The following is a 21,125-nucleotide window of genomic DNA, read 5'->3' as shown; positions in this document are numbered from 1 at the left end:
GGAAATTTTCCGATCAGTCTTTGCTCTCAGCTACTTAAGTGACATGAGTGTTGGCTGGTAAATCTTAAGAATGGCTCAACAACTCCCTGTGAGTAAAAAGGTGGACTTTTAATTCTGTAACTTATTCAGGAAGTACAGCCCTCATTTAAGAAACTCATTGGGGCTGCTATCTCTCAATGAAAATAATGACCTGGCTTTGGAGTGTGCATGTTGAATTTAAAGATTCTGTTTCTAAGTGGGTGTTTCTTGTTTTTCAACTGATTTGATGGAAGAGATATTACAGAACAGATGGTAAATGGGGAAGCTGATTCAGAATATTGAGCTCAATCTATAAATAAAATATAGGCGTAAGATAGTGTGCAAGTCTTTCAGAGGAAGTAACATTTAACACGCATGTGCTCATTTTCTAAACAGCAGATGATAGTCAGTACATGCTGTTTTCTGCTTATTCTTTCAGGATAAAATATTAATTGGAAATATTAATAGAAGTAACAGGATCAGAGGACCTCTTCCTCAGAGTGAGATACATGTAGTATTGACCTCTTCCTCTTCATGGATAATGCAGTGCTTATGACTATGAGGAGGAGCCAGCCTCACCTTGGGGAGAAGTCCCTGCCTCTGCTCCTCAACAGGAGTCAGAATCTCCTGCAGGAGAATTCCAGGAAGCAATGACTGGAGTGTAATCTGAGTGCATCCGCTTCTTTCTGGTATGATGTTGCTCAGTTTTGCCAAAGTAAATTCACTCCCTTAAGAGGACAGGGTATCTTTCAAGCACATTTGAGAACTTTGAGAGCAGCACGGGATTGGAAGCCAGAGGATCTGCGTTCAAGTTCTAGATCTGTGTATGGTCAACTGGGTGAACTCAGACAATAAGATCCATCTTCTCTGAGCTTTAGATACTTCATCTGGAAGGAGAAATGCTTATGCAACAGCTAAAGATCCTCCCAGCACTCAATGAAACAAGTGACTAAACTGAAATAGATCTCTGTGCATTTGCTACCTTTCAAGGTAAATGAAAAAGGGAATCAAGGACACAAAAGGCTGTAGATTTCCGCCAGAGAACAGACCATCATAGGAAACTGAATGTCACAGTAGAAAACATCTGTCTAATCAGGTTGAATACGAATGCATTTAGAATGACTGACTATGTGGGTTTTCCTAAGACTTAGGGATTTCAGTGCTAAACTGAGTGGGTCCCAGGCAGACCAGGATGTTTGGTCTTCTGAGGTGATGAGGAAATGGTGAAAGCACATGACCAGGAAAGGATCAGGTACATCTATTATCTGTTTGTTGCAAGATCCTAAATCATTCTTATTTTTATCAGCCACAGAAAGGCACTCAGAAACCTGGAATACATATATGGTGGTATCAATGACCTTTCCAAAAACAAATGGAAAACACATTTGAAAAAGATACTCCACCCACTCATTCTATAGCAACATAATATAGTACACAACAGCACTTTTGCTTTTTAAAAAGTGACTGCTGATTTTGTTCCATTGTACATTACAAATTGCCTCTCTCACACCTTTCTTCCACCTGCCTCCCTCCTCACCTCTCTCTTTTTCCACTATGAATCTCTGGCATGCGCTTGTGTGTTGCACCGGTCATTAGGTAAAGGTCAATGATGTTGACTTGAACAAAAACAGAAATAAGGGCTGGCAGCTTCTCAGTGCCCATTAATGCAAAAACTCAAAGCACTTGGTTTGTTTTTTCTAAGGGGAGGTCATGAGGGTCAGCCCACAAATTACATGGAAATGTGTTCTTGCCAAACAAATCAAGATGGAATGTTAATTTATTTGACTGGGTCTAATTCCATGCTGGATTAAAAGAAGGGTGGCAATCTATTGCGCAAACACCAAATGTAACCCAGAGAAGTCCGAGTGCACGTGTGTATGCACGTGAAGACATACCTGTGCGCGTATTCCAGCACCTCCCCCAGAAGAAGAACCCAAAGGTGTTGCATTGAATTGCCGTATGGTCTATTCAGAGCATGGGCATTTGTCAGTAAAAGGGACATTTGTGAACTATGTAGTTTTCCTTACAAAACGACCCCCAAGAAGGGCATTTTATTCAGTATAAAACTACAAAGTAGCTCTATCAGCCTTATTTCTCCCAGAAAAATCATCTATGAGGATTTCTATAGATAAAAATTTGCCTTCAAGCACTGTAATTTCTCCAAAAAAAAATAATAATAATAATAATAATGAAATAAGGGATCAAAAGGTAGAATTTCTATTAGTTCTCCTTATTTAACTTCAAATGTATCTACACTTAACACATTGTTTGCAGGTAGTTTTTATCGCGCGCTAACAGGTGGCATGGGCCATTTTTGCAGTTGAATAGATTGATTACCGTTATATCTGGAAGTACATACATAATCCACCATTGTATGTGTTAGAGACCCAAATTTTGTCCTTTGGAATTCGTATATATGCATGTTAGCATCCCTTTAGAGCAATAAAAAAGTATAAAAATAAACGTATTTATACGTTACCCACATTCTACCGCTAGTCCATAAAAAACGTATTAATACATGTCCCGCGCTCTACTACCAGTCAATGTAAAACGTATAAATACGTTTCCCGCACACAATGTGTTAAATGCAGCTCTGGTTGAGTGTATATTAGTTGACCTCATTTGATCTCATTTATTCAGACTTAAGCTTGATTTCATATCATTCATCAGAGCAATGTTTCTCAAAAGTTGAGTTTCTTAAGAATCACCTTGAGTATTTAACATTCTGATTCCTGGGTCAACTCCCAGATTCTGTTTTAGTGAGATAGGAGGAGGTCCAGGAATCTCCATTTTTACATTGCTGGTTTGGTGGTAATAAACTCCCGTGGTCCTTTTTTGTCTGTGAAGCTCCTGATTTCACCCTCAGTTTTGATTGATAGCCTTGCTGGGTACAGTATTCTTGGATTCAGACCCTTCCTTTGCATGACTTTATATATTTCATTCCATTCCCTTCTTGCCTGATGTGTTTCTGTTGAGAAATCAGTCGCTAGTCTGATGGGGGATCCTTTGTAGGTAACTTTCTGTCTCTCTCTGGCCACTTTTAAGATTCTTGCTTTGTTGTTGGTGTTTGTCAATTTAATTATAATGTGCCTTGGCGTCAGTCTTTTGGGGTTCATTTTGTTTGGGACTCTGTGAGCTTCTTGTATTTGTGTGAGTTTTTTCTTCCCTATATCAGGGAAGTTTTCTGTCATTATTTTTTCAAACAGGTTTTCTATTCCTTGCTCAGTTTCCTCTCCTTCTGGCACACCTATTATGCGGATGTTGTTTCATTTTGTGTTGTCCCAAAGTTCTCTTAGGCTCTCCTCTTGCTTTTTTTTTTTTTAAGTGTCAACTTTTTTTATATATATATTTTATTGATTTTTTATAGAGAGGAAGGGAGAGAGACAGAGAGTTAGAAACATCGATGAGAGAGAAACATCGATCAGCTGCCTCCTGCACATCTCCTACTGGGGATGTGCCCGCAACCCAGGTACATGCCCTTGACCGGAATCGAACCTGGGACCCCTCAGTCCACAAGCCGACGCTCTATCCACTGAGCCAAACTGGTTTCGGCTCCTCTTGCTTTTTTAATTTCTTTTTTCTAGAAGCTGCTCTGCTTGGGTATTTTTTCCTACCTTGTCTTCTAGCTCACTGATGCGGTCCTCTGCTTCTTCTAGTCTACTGTTGATGCTTTCTACTGAGTTCTTTATAGCAGTAATGTCATTTTTCATTTCCTCTTGGTTTTTATACATATTGTTGAATTTGTCTTCCATACTTTTCATCCACCTTATGCCCATTTCTCTGAATTCTTTCTCTGACAGGTTGCTTGCCTCCATTGCCTCCATTTCGTTTACTTCCTTTTCTGGTGATGCCTGTTTTTCTTTCATATGTGGGCTGTTTCTTTGTCTCCCCATGATCTCTCTTCTCCAGGTGTTTGGTTATGTAGTTCTCTCTCTGCTGCATTGATTTAAAGGCACAAAATACAACACAACAAGGCACAACACACAAGGAACTGAACACAAATGTATTCACAATACTAATAACCCCAAATAAAGGTGACCACCAGAGCAAAGAGAATTAGGAGATAAGGAAGAAAGAAGAGAAAAAGAAAAAAGAGAAAGAGAATGAAATAGAAGAGGGGAAGAAACTATTTATATGGGGAGAAAACTCCAATAGAACAGCCACTAATCCCAACAAATTCCAGCAACAGATCCCTAGAGATGAATGCAAACTACAAACAACAACTAATATCAAGTGAGGCAAGGGAACACAGAAGCAAAAAAATAACCGGGGGAAAAAACCCAACAGAAAAAGAAAAAGAAAAACAATCTCACAAACAAGCATTTAAAAAAAAAACCAATATACTCAACAATCAAGCAAACAACAACAAAACGACAGAGAGAGAAAAAAAATTTGGATAGTGAAGAAAGAGAAGAGAGAGGTGTATATGGATTTAGAGCAGGGGATTGGAAATTAGATATATAAGTAGGGTGAAAATTTAATAGGGGGTAAAAAGAAGGAATAGGGAAAATCTAAAGCAGGAATAGGGTAAGAGAAACAGGACAACAAAAGGGAAACGTGAGGAAGAGAGTTTTGGCGTAAAGGTAAAGTTGAGGTAGAGTAAAATGATGCTAAAGGAAAGATGAAAATAGAATGTAGAACACTAATCCCAAAATAAAATAAAGAGAAAATAAAATGACACTACAGAAAAAGGTAAAATGGTAGTAGTAATAATACTGGTTAAAAATAAAATTGTAGTAATTAAAAAGGTAAAATCAGGTGATGAAAAAAGAAAAAAAAATCAGTTTCTTGAGTAAAAGGTGAAAAAAAAATGTGCTGTAGTGAAGGTCCTTCAATTCCTCTACTCTTCTGTTTGGCACGCCTTAGTCCTGTCAGGTATTCAGGAGAGTGTTGAAGTTCCCTGCGATACACTGTTCCTCCGTGTTGTAAACCACAGTCCTGATTTTAAAGCAGGCAGTATTTGTTTCCCAGACTGCCTTTATTTGTATTTACAGAAGTGTCAGTTTGTGGTTCAGCCCCTGGGTGGCAGTGTTTCTGGATTGACCTCCAAGACTATAAGTCCTCTCTGGCCAGTAGTTAGGTTTTGGGAGAGCTGACTGCCCCAGAACTGGTTCTTTGATCGTTACTCCCCGCTCTGACTCCCAGATTCCACAAAAACAACTTTCCCCTGCACTCTCTGTGAGTGACCCCAATTGGGCGATCCTATGTATTGGGTTTAATAATCAAATGCAAAGATTTAAGGGGGAGAGAGAAAAAAGAAAAAGAGCCTGAGAAGGTGCATGAACTGGCAACCCTCCACTGTCCAGCTCTGTGCACAGTCTCTTCCGCATGTCCTCTCTACCCTGGCACTAAGCAGCCGGCACACTGGCAAAATCCGAGGCTGCCTTTTTGCACCCAATCCAGCTATGGGCTTAGTTTTAGAGTTCCCTTCTGCCAGCAGCCCTGCGGGATCCCTTCCAAATTCACAGATCACGCTGGCCCCCATGGCCGTGGACTTTGTGGGGCACAGAGTTCCCCCTGCGCGTGTTCCTCTCTCCAACCTGGATTGCAAACTGCACCTTTAGGTGAAATCTGACCTTTCCGTGAGGAGGAGCAGGGCTTGTCCGAGTCCACGCAGTCGCAATGCTTGTCCGAGTCCACGCAGTCGCAATGCTTGAGATGATCACTGGATGCCGTGGTTCGGAATCTCCATTTTTAAAAATGTTTCATAACTTTATTAACATCTACGTTACATACTATTAATTCATCCATTTTAGAAAGGGAATAAAGGGCTCTGATGCATATGTGAAAAAATTTTAAAACTGTTATGCTAAGGAAAAGAGACACATTAGACTACGCATTGTATGATTCCATTTACTATAGAAAATGTCTTGAAAAGATATAACTTGATATAGAAAGCAGATCATTGCTTGCTGAGGGCTGGAGAGGGGAATGGGGATTGACTGTAAGCAGTCATGAAGAATTTTTTGGAGTAATAGAAGTATTCCAAAACTGGACTGTGGTGATGTTTTCAGGAATCTCCATTTTTATTTTTTTAATATATGTTTTTATTGATTTTAGAGAGGAAGGGAGATGGAGAAAGAGATAGAAACATCAGTAATTAGAATAATTGATCAGCTGTCTCCTGCATGTCCTGCACTGGGGATCCAGCCTACAATCTGGGCATATGCCCTGATTGAGAATTGAACTATGATCTCCTGGTTTATAGGTGGATGCTCAACCATTGAGCCATGACAGCCGGACTGGAATCTCCAATTTTAAGGCTGTCCCCAATGACTCAGATGAAAGGTCACTTTGAAAAACCCCTGCTTTACTGTCAATCATTTGTTTCTTTGGGAGCAAGAGGGTTCACTCATTAAAAGTTCACAGTGGTGAAAACAGCATCTAAATCCAATATATCCACTGGGTAAAATCTTCCTGATTTGAAACTGAATGGCAACCCACAGAATTACTAAACTATCAACACCATGAAGGCAAATATCATATATTTTTATCTCAGTATCCTCTGCAGGTCCTATTGTAACACAGAGAAAGCACAATAAATACCTTAGAGGCATCAAACTCCTGAAAACTATGAATTATACAATATTGAACAATATAATTTTCATGGCTATTAGTCTGATATGTAAACTAGAGAAACACATCAGAATTTGGGGGGAGGTTGAGGAAAGACAGTGACCATATTTTGCAAAAGCTTCTAAGGCGGTCTTGTTATAACCCCAATGAGGACCACAGATGTGAGGCCTGATCTATGGCCTGATCACCTGGTCATGTGACCTATGAAAAACCTAGCACATTAATACTTTAAGTAGCTTTCCTAAAGGCCACCTTAATCCTTGGCCTTAAACTATAGGTTTCCTAACTCCAACACCAGTGCTGGGCCACTATATAACATGTGTAAGTAATAATGTATCATTTGAGAAAGTTTTAGAGCTACAGGAGCTAACCAGATGTTGCTATAATAAGGTCCTATTATCAAAATAAGGTCCTACCTTAATTGTCTTAATTGATAGATACTACTCACTGTCCATGGTGAATTATATGCATTAGATGCTAACAGTTCACTAAAACAGTCCATCAGTACTGGGAAACAGAGGTCTTTTTAAGTAGCTTAACACTCCCCCACCCGCCGCCATCTTATTTAATCTATTAATTTGCTAAACCATCCATCTCCTCATTATTAGTGCAATGCTAAACCTCAGCCAATCTGAGTAGCTAAATAAATCCCTAAGATGCAGAGCCCAAATAAATAAACTTTTACTATTAGTACTGATGGGAAGGAGACAAATGGATGCTTCCCCCTTTGTTACATCCACCTGTTGCCACCTGCTACCTCCCAAGCTCAGCTCACCGGGAGCTGAAAGATAAGTTTGCGCCAGATAGGTTCTACATGGGTTTTTTGTTTGGAGAACTAATGCCCAATTATTTCCATTGTTTCAAGAACATTTCTCATTTCACAGCAAGAAATACAGGAAGATGCAATTTAAAAAGATTAGAAAAAGTATGCTATTATTACCCTTTTATGTATGGAATACCTAAGATTAAGCAAGTCCATCTAAGACTCAGAGCTTTCTGATACAAATAAAAGTAGCTTTCCCACCAAACATGCTAATTCTTTTTTAAGGCTCTTATTTCCCTGCAGATCTCTGTTTACACTGAAGAAAACGGTTGTATTTTTTCTGTATGCTAAAACACTGCAACAAATTGCTTTGAAAGGCAAAAGGAAAAGGGGCGGGGAGAGTTCCTGCAGGGCATGTAAATATAGGGATGAAGACATGTTCTGTTTATAAACTGGCAAGGGCCCACGCTTTGGCAACAGGCTAATGAAAAGTAAGACTCCAGGAAACTCGCAAGGAGGATTTTCAAAATGCAACCAATTACGTATTTCTGCCCTGAAGACAGTTACTAAAATATTCCATCTTGCACAAAAGCCAAGAAAGACATTTGTCGACTTTCATGATGATCAATAAACACTGTCAGCTCATTAGCATATCATTAGCTGCCCTGCTGTTTCCAGAGTCTTAATGCACAGAAATATTAATCTACAAATGTATAAGATTCGCCAGCTCTGCGCCTTGGACTTTCTGCATGAAAGGAAAAACGAGAATTAGCGATGGGAGGAATCCGGCAGAGCTGCTTTTTCTAGGTGCCTCTAAACATATGTTTACCATCTGCGGAATCATGAGAACCAGCTGAGGTAAAAAACAACAGCTGTAGCATTAAAAAAAAAAAAAATGTCATCCATTTTACTTCCCAGTGACAGCTGAGCTGTTAAGGAGATGGTGATGTCCAGGTAAGGGAAAGGTTTCAGACCCAAGTTCACCCAACAGATAGAGAAATCGAGGGAGACACGGAGAAGAGTGCCTAGGCTCTGGGAAAGGCTTTGCCTTGTAAAATCCTGAGATCTCAGCTATTTTAACTATTTAGAAGCTCCCAGAAGACCAAACCCACCGAAGCATCCTGAACTCACTGCAATTCATCTACACTTGTTCTTTATTTCTTTACCCTCTGGAACTCACAGCCTCATCAGCTCAGAATGATCAAAGAGAAACTGAGTGGTAATCAACCATCCCGATAATGGAAATCTGCGACAAGATTCAGATAAGCCCAGCACTAAGAGCCCGCTATGTTCTCAAATGGATGCTGTTTTAAGGTGAAAACAAATCCCCAGCTTGTGTTCTGAGTCTCTGATAAAAATGACCTAATGCTAGCAGCCTTATGCCTTACGTGCCAGGCACCATCCTGTGCTCTTCAATCAGCTGCAGTTTTGTTCTTGTTGTTGTTAGTCCTCGTCCAAGGATATTTTTCCACTGAGTTTTAGAGAGTGAAAGGGAGAGGGAGAGACACACAGACAGAGAGAAACATCGATGTGAGAGAAACACATGGATTGGTTGCCTCTCGCATGTGCCCTGACTAGGGTCAGGGATCAAGCCTGCAACTGAGGTATGTGTCCTTGAGGGGGAATCGAACCTGCAACCTTTCGGTCCCCGGGCTAATGCTCTAACCACTGAGCAAAAATGGCCAGAGCAATCAGCAGCACTTTTACTGTGTGATCCATAAGGACCCACCAGGGTCTAGGAATTAGGGTTGACAAGTGAGGAGTTTTTGCTTTGACTTTGCCTATGAAGCAAAGTGTTAATATTTAAAGCGGGGAATAATGCTATTTTAACCTGAAAACACATAATAAGCATTTTTTTTTTTTTGGAGCAATAAAGCAGGAGTGGTTGGACCCAGGAGGCAGCTTCTACAAGATAAATATTAAAAGCCAGAAGATGTGCTGACTCACCGGAGCAGGGCTGCCTCTTTTACAGGGGCATTAAATTGATCGAGATAATTTCTGTAATGAGACACTGACATATTTTTCCCAAGCCTAGCCATCTCAGCTCACCAAAGGATGGCCAGAGCACTGCCGGACATACAGGACTCTAAAGGGGAGAGGAATTTTGAAAGGTTCCCTTCTAAAGAGCCATTATATTAGGCTACTCCTATTGGGGAGCAAAGAGATTCACATTGCTTCCTAGGGGGACAGACAGTGTGGAAACACCATCCCTTCTGATGCTTCTCCCTGGGACCACCTAGTCCAGTGATGGCGAACCTTTTGAGCTCGGCATGTCAGCATTTTGAAAAAGCCTAACTTAACTCTGGTGCCGTGTCACATATAGAATTTTTTTGATATTTGCAACCATAGTAAAACAAAGATTTATATTTTTGATATTTATTTTATATATTTAAGTGCCATTTAACAAAGAAAAATCAACCAAAAAAAATGAGTTCGCGTGTCACCTCTGACACACGTGTCATAGGTTCGCCATCACTGACCTATTCCTTTGAGCCGAAGCCCTTGAAAAAGACAATAGGGTCTGCCTCCACCATGGAACATGCTGGAGTTATGTGAAATGTCACCACCATCTAACACAGTGACTAGCACATAGTAAGCAAGATCCTAAAAAAAAAAAACAAAACAAAACAAAACAAAAAAACAAAAAAAACGTTTATTGAATGAAATTATTAAATGACAGTTTGGATGAATGAGCAAAGACTGAAATAAAAAAGGCCTAAACTTAAATCCCACTTCCATCACTTAGACTGGCAAATAGCTTAATCTCTCTGAGTCCTACAGAGAGATTATATAATTGGGATAATAACAGCTACCTCATTAGGATTTTCAGAAAGGGGAATGTAATTAACTGAGACAATATATGTAGGGCCACACAAGGAATGGAACATGGAAAGCATTCATTCAATGATTGCTGGTACTCTCTTCCACACCCTTACAACCCACCTCTACAGCAAAATCACTGTCAAGTCTATGAACATCCTTTGTGCTTTCTGTCTTTATCAGGTATGTGGGCTCTTAAGCACAAGGCTCCTTACCTCTTCAAAGAATCATGAATTCCTCAAGCTGGAATAAATAATAGCACTAACTGTTCTCCCTCTTTTTATCGCAAACTCCTACTGAAACAGAAATCCTGAAAAAGGCCAAGAAAGCACCTATCATTTCTATAATATAGTGTTAAGCACATAGGGCGCAGTAAACACATAAGAAAAAAGGGAGAAGATGCATATTGCAAACTTGCTATGTCATCTGCGTTACCATTCTGAGAGCTATCTCTGTCACTTTGCAATAAGAAGACAAATTCATAGCTATTACATTCATTCATTTTAAGAGTATACTGTCTGCCAACTATGTTCCTGGTACTATTGTAAGCATGTGCTGAATAAAATAGAAACAGTTATGATCAAAGGAAAGCTTATAAGAAAGAGTGACCAATAATAAACAAGCAAGACTATCCTTCCCCAGCCTTCTGAAATACTGCAATGTCTACTTTCAGCTTATGCTTTAGGTTTATGCACCTGCAGAATTATTTATCATTATGTGAGCAACTCTTCAGCTTTTAAGTTTGATATTGCCTGAGATTCTACAGTGTTCTCATGTTTGATTTGGTCTATTTTTTCCCTCCTTTGTTCCACTTCACTCTCAGCATTTATGAATCCTTATTTTTTAATTGTTTCAATATAAACAACGAGAGGCCTGGTGCATGAAATTCATGCACTCAGGGGATGGGTCCCTCAGCCCGGCCTGCGCCCTCTCACAGTCCCGGAACCCCGCGATCAATCGCATCCCACAGAGGGGGGCCCCACCCACCAGTTGGTGGCCTGGGCCTCCCTCTTTGGGGCGATCATGGGGCAATGGATAGGCCCCCGACCAATTGCATCGCACCTGCCTTGGCTGGCCTGGCGTCAGTGGGTGTCATAACGTGGTCATCGGGATGGTCATTCGCTATTTGGCCCTTCAGTTGATTTGCATATTACACTTTTATTATTATAGATATACATCAGAATTTGAGTCTTATGAATCCAATAAAATACTTTGACTTTAAGCACTGAGTATAAATTACTTAAATCTGATAATAAATATTATGAAATGGAATTACATCTGCTGTATTATAGACAGCATTTTCTCTCCTCTTGCCTTAATTTGTGTTGGCAGAATTTTTTAAGAAGTCCTCTCATTCTCTCATAATTAAATTTGAAAGTTAAACACTATCTGTTTTTTCAGTGTTAATTTATATTTTTAATATGCAAACTTAAAGTCTACAATTAATCAATTTCTGTACTAATTTTTCTTACCAAAACAAGGCCTTGTAACACTTTACATCAGATCATCCCCTATTATTATTATCTAATATTTATTTTCAAAATACACCTATTTTTAATTAGACATTATTATTATGATGGTTAAATAAAAACTATTATTTAATCAAACAATGATTTTCCAGTTTGTGTATGCTCTCAACAATGTATTCACCAGTTCTCCTTGCATTATATGTCTTTCTTCTTTAATGAAGATCTATTGGTCATAAACTAAAAGTTTTATTTGTTTATAAGGTCTTTATTTCACACTCATTCTCAAATAATAATTAAGCTGGATATATACAAATACATTTGGGAGTTATTTTATTTCAAAACTTTGAAAACTCTTATTATTATATTTGGGTTTCTGCTTTTACTCTTTAAAAGACAGCTATTCAATCTTTGTTACTCTTTTGTGGAAATTTTGATTTTTCAAACTGGCTACTTTTAAGATATTCTCTGTATCTTTGGGATTCTGCTATTTCACTAAGATGTCTAGGCATGGCTGTCTTTCAATTTATCTTGATTGGTGTGAGAGATTATTAAAATGGTCAACACTGGGAGAGAAAAGATGGCGGCGGGATAGGTAGACGTGTCCCAAGGCTTATCCCTGAGCAAATAGAACGAGCAGCTGAAACGAATAACATCCACCCCGAATTGGCGAAGGAGACTCAGCTGGTGAGACAGTTTGCAGCCTGGAAGGACAGAGCTCCCCTGGAAAGGTGAAAACCAGAGATCTTGGCGGGAAAGTTTGCCAGATCTCTGAGCCCAGAGGGTCAGAGGGAAACCCCGCGGCATCCAGCCGTGACCCTTGGGACAGGGAAAGCCTCTGACTGAGGAAAGGAGATCTGCAGGACTGTTGGGGCTGGGGTATTTGAGATCTGGGTTCCATAATTAAGATGGTCAACACTTCTCCTCCTCTTTGCATCCATATCCTTGCAAAACAATATTGCAAAATCATTCTTCAAGAGATGGAGTCTATATCTTTACTCCTTGACTGCATTTGGCCATAGAACTTGCTTTGAGTAGTAAATTATTAGCAAATGTGACCAAGCAAATAGAGCATTGAAGAGGATTAGTGCATCCTCTCTTCTTGTACTTGAAACCTCAAGACTGCCATATGGATAAGCCTGAGCTAGACCACTAGAGGATGGCAGACCATCTGGAAAAGAACTGAAGCCAGTCAACAGCCAGACTACTACCAGTCCTGAAAAGAGGCTTAGGTCATCCTGCCACCTGCTGACCTGTAAATTGACTACAGACACATGAAAGAGCCCAATGGATATCAGTATAGCCAGCCAGACCAGGAAAATCATCCAATCAATGCAAAGAAGTGCCAGCTAAATAAAATGGCTATTGGTTAAGAAACCTTGACACCAAAACCAAATAAGAACACTACAAGAAAAGAAAACTACAGGGCAATAACCCTGATAACTACAGGTGCCAACATTTTCAACAAAATATAAGCAAAGTTAATTCAAGAGTGCATTAAAGATCATACACCATGATTAAGGGAGATTTATCTCTGATATTTAAGGATGGTTCAAGATATGCAAATGAATAAATGTTATATACCACAATAGAATGAAAAACAAAAATCACATGATCATCTCAATAGATTCATAAATAGCATCTGACAAAACACAACATGATTTAATGATAAAAATTATCATCATATTGGGCAAGGGGAGAAACTTCAACATAATAAAGGCTACATATGATATGCTCACAACTAACATCATACTCTGTGGTGAGAAGCTGAAAGCTTTTTCCTCTAAGATAGGGAAAAAGACAGGGTGCCCACTCTGATATGCCTATTCAACATAGTACTAGAAGTCCTAGGCAAGAAAAAGAAATAAAAGGCATTCAAATTTGAAAGGAAGAAGTAAAGTTTTCTTGTTTGCAGATAATATGATCTTATATATGGAAAATCCTAAAGATTCTATTTAAAAACTTTATAACTAATCTATTAATTCAGTGAAATTGTAGAACACAAAACCAGATACAAAAATCTACTTTGTTTCTATACACTATCAATAAAATATGTGACAAAGAAATAAAGAAATGATCCCATTTGCAATACCATCAAAAACAATAAAATTCTCAGGAATAAATTTAACCAAGAAGGTAAAAGATTTGTACATTGAATACTGCAATATGTTGTGTCTTCTCACGTCTTTTATCAAACAAATGGAAAGATATCCCATGTTCATGGATCAGAATAATTAATATTGTTAAAATGTCCATACTAACCAAAGAAATCTATAGATCCAATCCAATCCCAATCAAAATTCAAATGCCATTTTTCAAAGAAATAAAAAACAACAATCCTAGAATTTGTATGGAACCACAAAAGACCCTAAAGTAACAAAGTAATCCTGAGAAAAAAGAACAAAGTTGGAAGCATCATACTTCCTGATTTCAAACTATACTACAAAGCTATGCTAATAAAAACAGTATAATACAGACATAAAAAGACACACAAACCAAAGAAATAGAATCAAGAGGTAAATCATCAGGTGTATGCAAATGAAACCACATGAGATATCACCTCATACCAGCTAACATGGTTAACATCAAAAAGACAATGGATAAGTTTTCACAAGGGTGTGGAGAAAAGGAAGCCCTTCTGCACTGTTGGTGGGGATGTAAATTGGTACAGCCACTATAGAAAGTGGTATTGAATTTTCTCAAAAAATTAAACTACCATTTGATCCAGCAATCCCACTTCTAGGTAGATTCATATTACAGAATGTACAGCCAAAGGAAATGAAATCACTACCTCAAAGAGATCTCTGCACCCCCATATTCATTACAGCATTATTCACAATAGCAAAGACATAGAAATCACCGAAATGTTTGTCAATAGATGACTGGATAAAGAAGTGGGAGGGATGGATGGATAGATGATAGCTAGATGATGATGATGATGATGAAGATAGATAGATAGATAGATAGATAGATAGATAGATAGATAGATGACAGACAGATAATATTCAGCCACCAGAAAGGAAACATGAATGTACTTTGAGGGGATTATGTGAAGTCAAATAAGTCAGACTGAGAGACAAATACTGTATAATACCATTTATATGTGGAATCAAAAAAGCTGAACTCATAGAGAGTAGATGGTGGTTGCCAGGGTCTAGAGGAGGAGGGAATGGGAAGAAGTTGATCAAAGGGTACACGCTTCCAGTTATCATATGAATTCATTCTGGGTATCTAATGTACAGACAGCATAGTGATTATAGTTAAAAATATTGTGTTATATACTTGAAAGTTGCTAAGAGACTAGATCTTAAATATTCTCACCATAAAGAAGAAATAGCAATTACAAGATGGTGATATTAGCTAACGCTATGGTGGTAACCATTTTGCAATATATAAGTTTAACATATGAACCAATCATACACCTTAAACTTACACAGTGCTATAGGTTTATTATATCTCAATAAAGTTGGAAAAATAAATGGGAAATAAACTGAAGTCTCTAAATTCCTGGTATTGGCAGACATCCCTCTGGTTTTCATTTCCCTCCATATATTTGGCCCCTATGAATCTCCCTTTGTAGAATTGCAATGATAAATCTTAAAAGATTTTGTTCTGTTTTATCCAGCATTTAGAGGCATTGTGAAGTACAAGGATTGTTAAAATATCTAGTTTACCATATTGCCAGAAGCAAAATTCTGCCATTCTACTGAAGAACAAGACTATCTTAAAATTTCATGATGTTTTTAACTTCTTCAATTCATTTCAACATGGTATCCTTACGTTTTTATAAAGTACAATAATGCAGTCATTGTACTGTCCTCTTTATAGACAAGAAAATCAACACTCCTAGATACTGATATTTGTTTCCTATTGTATACATAAAAATCACCCCAAAAATGATTTAATATATATTCTGAGAATGAAAACGAACTTAAAGATAACCTTAAGAATTAGTTTGAAAAACATTGTGAGGATCATTTATATTCTGCATCATTCATACCTGGCACCACAGTGAACTGTGTGACCTTAGGCAAGTCCCATTACTCTCTGCCTCACAGAGAGTTTCAAAGCACCTACTTCAGAAAATCATGAAGATTAAATTATTTCATTCACATCAACACATAAAAAAGCACAGAAGCCGAAACCGGTTTGGTTCAATGGATAGAGCATCGGCCTGTGGACTGAAAGGTCCCAGGTTGGATTCCGGTCAAGGGCATGTACCTGGGTTAGGGCACATCCCCAGTGGGAGATGTGCAGGAGGCAGCTGATCGATGTTTCTCTCTCATTGATGTTTCTAACTCTCTATCTCTCTCCCTTCCTCTCTGTGAAAAATCAGTAAAATATTTTTTTTTTAAAAAAAAAAAAGCACAGAAGTAGAATGCAGTCCTTACTTTGAATAAGCCATGCTTTTGGTTGCGCTGACCAAGCCATAAGTTGCTTCCTGGGGGAAGGTTGGTCTCAGGAGGGTCTATCACACGTTCATAAATCCTGTAGGGGCAAAGAACACAGTTACTAATAGAGAGGCTCACTGCAGAACTGAACCGTACACACGCTGCTTGAAGGACTCACAGCAATAGCTTCTGCTATGGGGAGATGGAGCCAATGTGTGGCATGTTTGAAATGACGGGTAGGTAACCTGAATGCAGACGTACATTTCTTGACAACACTTGGTGTTATTTCACAACCTCAGGAGTTCCCTGGATGAAATTAAAAATGGGCTCCCATACACAGAGGGCAAGGAGAGACTGAAGAAAGAGGCAAACCACTCCGGATTGATAGGTGGCAGTTTCTTTAAGCAAGAGAACTTACATAGGAGGCTTGTCTTGGGTGGCCACAGAGGAGATCTCCACACCCACCTGCCAAAATCTTAAGTTTATATAGAGGCCTTAATGGGTTTCAGACATGTATAGGATCCAGATGCCTCAATCACACACTACTCTCTCAGGGCTACATGCTTGAGTGGCTCCTAGTATGGGAACAGTGGATGGAATGTACATTCTAAGGATAGGGGACAGGGGAGGAGCCTCTAAATTGCCCAGGCCCAGCCTGTGGGTCACCCAGCAGTCCAATCTTCTCAGTGACCTCTTCTAACACCTGGACACATTACCTGGGCCCCTCGCGGCTTTCTGTCTTCATCCTTTGTCAGGGAGTGTCTACTGTGAGCATTGAACATTCCGCTAACTCTGTGAGTAAAGTACTTTTATCCATGTTACAGGTGGGAAAGCTGAGGTTCAGGGAATGTAAAAGGGCCAGAGAGTAGTGGAGTTGGGATGAGAATCTCCAGCTGCCTGCTTCCAAAGCCCATGTACTTCCTTTTATACTACTTCTGCCTAGCTTGGTTTATTTAGCTGCTACTCATTTCTAAGGTAACCGGCTATACCCCTTTACACATGTGAGTAGCAGCTGCTCAGATCACAATAGGCTTAGTCTGCTAAATCAAGCTCTTGAAATCATCATCCAAAAAGCAACTATTGAGCACTTTTATGGTCTGAGCTCCACATGAAGCAACAAGAGATACAGCAATAAAACACATATACAGCCCTAACTGGTTTGGCTCAGTGGATAGAGCATTGGCCTGCAGACTGAAGGGTCCCAGGTTCAATTCCAGTCAAGGGCATGTACCTTGGTTGCGGGCACATCCCCAGTAGGGAGTGTGCAGGAGGCAGCTGGTCGATGTTAGTCTCTCTCATCGATGTTTCTAACTCTATCCCTCCCCCTTCCTCTCTGTAAAAATTCAATAAAATATATTTAAAACACACACACACACACACACACACACACACACACACACACACACACACACACACACAAAGTCCTGCCCTTATGGAGCAAAAAGAAATAAGGTAAAATTTTGTGCGTAAACAAAATCTTCATATATGATATGATCAGTGAAGACATATGACTAATACAGAGGAGACAGCAATCCCAGGATCTTTGAAGGTACCTACTAAACAACAGAATTATCTCTGCTGTCCTGCCCTACCACACCCCAGTTAGTCAGTCACAAATGTTTAGATTTGTGATCCCTTTAGATATCATCCCTGCCTCCACCAGCAGATCACAGGCCTCCACCCACCCCTGGCATGGACCTCCCAGCACCTGGGTGCTGAGTAGAGGAAGGACAAGCTTGCCCGAGAACTGAACTTGTTCTTAGATGCTCAGAAGATTCTGGGTGGGGAAAGACAGAGTGATCATCTGTGAAATTCAGTGCACCCTGATGGCCCTGTCCATTCCTTGCATTCTCCAGTTCTTGCTCAGAACAGCTGCAGGAGGAGTCATCACCAGGTAGGTCCAGAGGTCTACCAGCTGCTCAGTCTTCCTTGCTGAGATGGCCCTGGCTGGCTGACCATGGCTAGAGGAGGACGGGCTCCTTCAGCAACTCTCAGAGGGCAAGTGGAAGAACTGAAAGACTGTCCAGCTGTTTCAAGGTAGGTGCATGAGTGCAAGACTCTTACAGCCGGGAGCTGTCACGCCACAGCCTAGTATCTTAGCCGCATCACCCGTGACTCCGCTATTCCCCACAGAAGCATGCTGTTTCCTAACTATCCATGCAAGGCATTCACCTGACAAGGCTCTACATATATCAGGTCCTTCTTTACTAATTATATTTTTGTTATAAATGGAGGCTCAAGACATAAGTAAACAAAAATAAGTTTCCTTTAAAAAGACAGGCTGGGCTCTCGCCACAAGAATTCAGCCAGTATTTTGTCTGTTAGAATGAGCCCTGTTAAATAAAATAGTTTATCAAAACTGCTTTAACAAAAGAATCTGCTATACACTTCCTTAAGAAAAGTTTTTCCTAAAATTAGGAAGAAGACAAATTTACAACAGGAGAGAAATGCATAAGTTAGAGTAGATGAGCTTGATAGAATTTACTACAGTCATTAAGAGTGATAAATATGCAGGCTGTGAAATATGGGAAAGCACGCAAAATAATTTTCACTGGGGGAAAGTAGGATGCAAAATTATTTATGCACTATGGAGATAATGATGCAAAAATTATGTTCAATGTTGGTGAATTTCAGAGGCAGCCAGAGAGAAATGAAGTCACTGTGCTGAGGGGAAGAGGCAGAATTTTTGATATGGCTGTCTTACTAATCAATTGAAAATGTTGTCACAAACTATTTGAAAACATTTGCATCTGTCAGGGTGATGAGGAGTCTTCAATGCCGACACTCTTTGGTTTTACAATACATGAGATGGAGACTTCCAATGAGCAGAGCAGGCCCTTCCTCAATGTGTAGTAAGTACACCAATGAAAGAATGATCAAAACTTAACTTCCTGACCTGCCCTGTCTTCCACAACCAGAGTAACCATATGTGACATAGACGCAAACATCTGCGTCCACCCACTGTCAGCTAAGGCAGGGCAGTGACCCACAAACCTGTGTTAAAGAGGCAAGTCAATTTCCAGTGTCACAGTTCCCATTAGGAGCCCTGCCTGATTGATCCCTGCAAAATAATCCTGCTGGCTGCTACCTTCCCAGCAGTCCCAAATTCATTCCAAGAGGCAGTCTTCACTAGAGAAGTCCATGCAGCAAGCAGAGCCAAAAAACTAGATACGGATATAGCAGAATGTGGAGAGCTTAAAAACATTATATATATATATATTCACCACACCGGGGAAATCTAATCATGACGAAGTATCAGAAAACCCAATTCGAGGGACATTTCACGAAATAACTGCCTGTGCTCTTGAAAATGTCAGTGTCATGAAAAATAAAGACAGGCTGAGAAACAGTTGCTGATTAAAAGAGACCCTAGAGACATAAAAATGATATACAAGACTGGATCCTAGATTGAATCTTGGGGCAGGGGGAAAAAGTCCCATAAAGAACATTAATGGGAAAATTGGTGAAATTTGAATGGGAACTGTAGGTTATATAACAGTATTGTATTGATGCTCAATGTCTTGATTTTGAGAACTGGGTGGTGTACCTTTAAGTAAATGTCTTGTTCTTAGGAAATACACACTAAAGTATTTGGGGTAGAGGGTCATAATGTTTGCAACTTACTCTCAAATTAACAATGTGTATATATGTAAGTACACACATGTATAAACACACACATTATTATTTTGAAAGAGAGAAAGCAAAACCTGGGCAAAGAGCCTATGATTGTTTTTTGTGCCATTCTTAAAATACTTCGGTAAAATTAAAATTATGTTAAAATAAAAAAGTTTTAAAAGTAGAGTTAAAAGCCAAAGGGTCTATAAGTTGTGTGAACTAAAAATACACACACGCAAAACAATTCTATATCTATTAGCCAAGGATACAGACAAACTTAAAGTTTCACATAAAGACTATGCTACTGTTTTCTTAAGAGAATTGGAATGGTTAAGGGGGGAGTAAATGAATGGATGAAACAAGAAAGGATAACTACAGAGAGTAATGCTGATAACATATCATAAACTAAGAAATAGGATTATCACATCTGTGCTTATACCCCTGCACCAACATGCCGGAGTACATGGCCAGCACTGGTTAGCTTCCCCAGAACCCACTTTCTCTTCCTTCCAGGCTCACACCTGTGCTACATTTCCAGACTCCCTCACAGCTAAGTCTGGCCACGAAATGTGAGTGGAAGGGGTGTGCACCACTTCTAGACCTGTTCCCTCCCCCAAATTCCACTGAGCATCTTTCACATTCTCCTCTCCCTTTCAGATGACTAGAGAAGACTGAGGGCAAAGAGGTGGGTGGAGCCACAGCTGATGACCCTGGTCCCCCAAATGATGACTGAAAGGTCACCTGGCAGCTAGACACATTCAAATGGATGCTATATAAGCAAGAAATAAAACTCTTAGATACCTGCTTGTGCTTTGGGATACAGTTCAAAGGAATGACAACTCTGTTACATGAAGAAGATGTAAGAGTGTGAGACTTTAATGTTAAAAATCCAAGAATGTAGGGAGCAGCTGGGGAGAGGTCAATAGTGTCCATCCTATATAATAAAAGCCTAATATGTTAAGTGTCCTATCATCCAGTCGGCCATTCAACCAATCAAAGCGTAATATGCTAATGATATGCTAAGGCAGCTCAACCGCTCGCTATGACATGCACTGACTACCAGGGTCAGACACTTTGACCAGTAGGTTAGCTTGCTCCTGGGGTCCAGCTGATTGGGTCTGAGCGAGAAGGTACAGACATGCCCTGGAGCCCTCCCACAGTCCCTCCCTGGCTGGCCAACCTCCTATGTCCCGCCCCAGCCCCAATCATGCACCAGTGGGGTCCCTCAGTCAGGCCTGCACGCTCTCGCAATCCAGGACCTGTCAGGGGATGTTGGAGAGCCAGTTTCAGCCTGATCCCACAGGCCAGGCCGAGGGACCCCACTGGTGTACAAATTCGTGCACCAGGCCTCTAGTTTTATCATAACCCTCCACCACTTTAAACATTTTAAAGTCCTAAGTTTCTTTTCACCTTCCACATATTTAAAAGCTAGAACAAGTGAATAGGCAACAGGAAAAATAAGGAGTTAACAGCACT

General features: G+C 39.8%; 1 protein-coding gene across 2 annotated transcripts in view; it reads right to left on the bottom strand.

Moving 5' to 3' along the window:
- Positions 1-21,125, bottom strand: part of NELL1 (neural EGFL like 1) — a 705,206-nt gene that overhangs the window by 554,885 nt on the left and 129,196 nt on the right. For both annotated transcript variants that reach the window (XM_059709145.1, XM_059709146.1), the window contains exon 5: positions 16,035-16,131. In XM_059709145.1, coding sequence (XP_059565128.1) covers positions 16,035-16,131 — 97 coding nt within the window. The remainder of the gene's footprint in view (positions 1-16,034; positions 16,132-21,125) is intronic.

The sequence above is a fragment of the Myotis daubentonii genome, chromosome 9 (genome assembly GCF_963259705.1).
Source record: "Myotis daubentonii chromosome 9, mMyoDau2.1, whole genome shotgun sequence".
NCBI classification, from domain to species: domain Eukaryota; kingdom Metazoa; phylum Chordata; class Mammalia; order Chiroptera; family Vespertilionidae; genus Myotis; species Myotis daubentonii.
The sequence above is the reverse complement of the archived record's forward strand: the minus strand, read 5'-3'. Positions and strand labels throughout refer to the sequence as shown.